Source organism: Sinocyclocheilus rhinocerous, unplaced genomic scaffold (genome assembly GCF_001515625.1).
Source record: "Sinocyclocheilus rhinocerous isolate Xijiao unplaced genomic scaffold, SAMN03320098_v1.1 scaffold1697, whole genome shotgun sequence".
Taxonomy (NCBI): domain Eukaryota; kingdom Metazoa; phylum Chordata; class Actinopteri; order Cypriniformes; family Cyprinidae; genus Sinocyclocheilus; species Sinocyclocheilus rhinocerous.
Window position 1 is genome coordinate 209,344 of NW_015629509.1, and position 1,626 is coordinate 210,969.

Below are 1,626 nucleotides of genomic sequence, written 5' to 3' on the forward strand. Positions count from 1 at the left end.
AAATGAATGTTTTTGTAATATTTAATCATAGCTTGTAAAACTTTTTTTTTCTGTATTCCATCATACATAATACCAATGTATTAGTCCATATTTAACTAGTTTAGCCATTCAGTTTAATACCATTCATCTGTAGGCTACATCTTAGGGCATACAATTCAGCAATTAATCATCCAAAAGGTAAACAAAATGGTCTATTTATTAATCAGTAAAATGTTTGAATAAATTCCAGTTGAAGAATTGATCTCATCCCTTGAATAGTCTGAAAATCTACAATCAAAATATTACATAGTTGCATAAAAATACCTTTTATGACTCTGCCATCTAGTGGTTGAGTGCTGTTTGACTTGTACACTTTAAGTTACAATCACAATATAATGTCTATATATACACATACAAATTATATAAATATATTTAAAAACTGTAAAATATTTTCCATAAATGTTTTAATCAACATTTGTTATATTTTAAAATAAAATAAAATAAGGATAACTTATTTTCAGGCTTCTTTGATTAAATCCTGAGATAATTGCACTATTGTTTTTCCATCATAATGAGCAACTTTATGAGCAACAGAAATTGCAAGAACAGTCCCCTAACAGTATAATGCAGTTATGTTCCTTACTCAAAGGCACAGTGGTGAATCTCTAATTGGAAAGAATGCCATATTAATTAAGAATAATAAACAAAAAAATCATGAAGAGATTCTACTGGGCTGAACACTGAGTTAATAAGAAAAATATAACAAATATCTCGATACATATAGAACAAAAGAGCCAAAAATTGGCCTTAAAACCAGTGAGGAAGGCCATAGAATGTTGGGGTTATTTAAGACCTGCCTATTCCAACAAGAAGTGCTATTAAGAAGGCCAGGTTTCCCAATAAAAACAGGACAAGCAGGACTGTTTCAGGTCTCATCTAACAAAAGCAAACAAACAAAATATCATTTTAAAACATGAAAATTACATGATCACATTGCATATACAGTATGTAGTTTGCTAAATAATCTAAATAATGAGATGTAAACTCATATGTCTTCATGTTAGACTTACCGATCCAAAACTGCAAATCGCAGAATCTAAAATAAAATGACAAAAGTAAATTACGTTTATGCGTGCTATTATTTAAATAATACATTTCCAAAATCTTACTTCCTAGAAAAAACAAATAAATAAAATAATACAATATATGATACAAATATACACTACTGTTCAAGTTTGGGGTAAGATTTTCTATTTGAGTTGTTATATAATACTTTTATTTAGCAAGTGTGCATTAAATTAATTAAAAGTGACACATTTATAATGTTACAAAAGAGTTATATTTTCAAATCAATGCTGGTCTTTTGAACTTTCTATTCATCAAAGAATCCCAAAAATTCCACAAAATTTCAACACTGACGATGAGAAATGTTTCTTGAGCAGTAAATCAGCATACTAATATGCTGAAAACAAAAGTAATTGCTGTTTACCAAAAACCAGCAATTTGTTTTTCCAAAACAAAAATAAATTACATTTTGAAATATATAAAAATAGTAAGCAATTATTTTAAATTGTAATAATATTTCACAATATTACTGTCTTTTTTGTATTGTTAATCAAATAAATGCAGCCTTGATGAGCATAAGAA

General features: G+C 27.5%; 1 protein-coding gene across 2 annotated transcripts in view; it reads right to left on the bottom strand.

Annotated features, from left to right (window-relative positions):
- Positions 1-502: 502 nt before the first annotated feature.
- LOC107739005 (putative ferric-chelate reductase 1) overlaps positions 503-1,626 on the bottom strand; it is a 9,200-nt gene continuing 8,076 nt past the window's right edge. For both annotated transcript variants that reach the window (XM_016550959.1, XM_016550960.1), the window contains 2 exons: positions 1,050-1,075; positions 503-915 (listed from right to left, as the gene is read on the bottom strand). In XM_016550959.1, the coding sequence (XP_016406445.1) occupies positions 826-915; positions 1,050-1,075 (116 nt within the window). In that variant the 3' untranslated portion in view covers positions 503-825. The remainder of the gene's footprint in view (positions 916-1,049; positions 1,076-1,626) is intronic.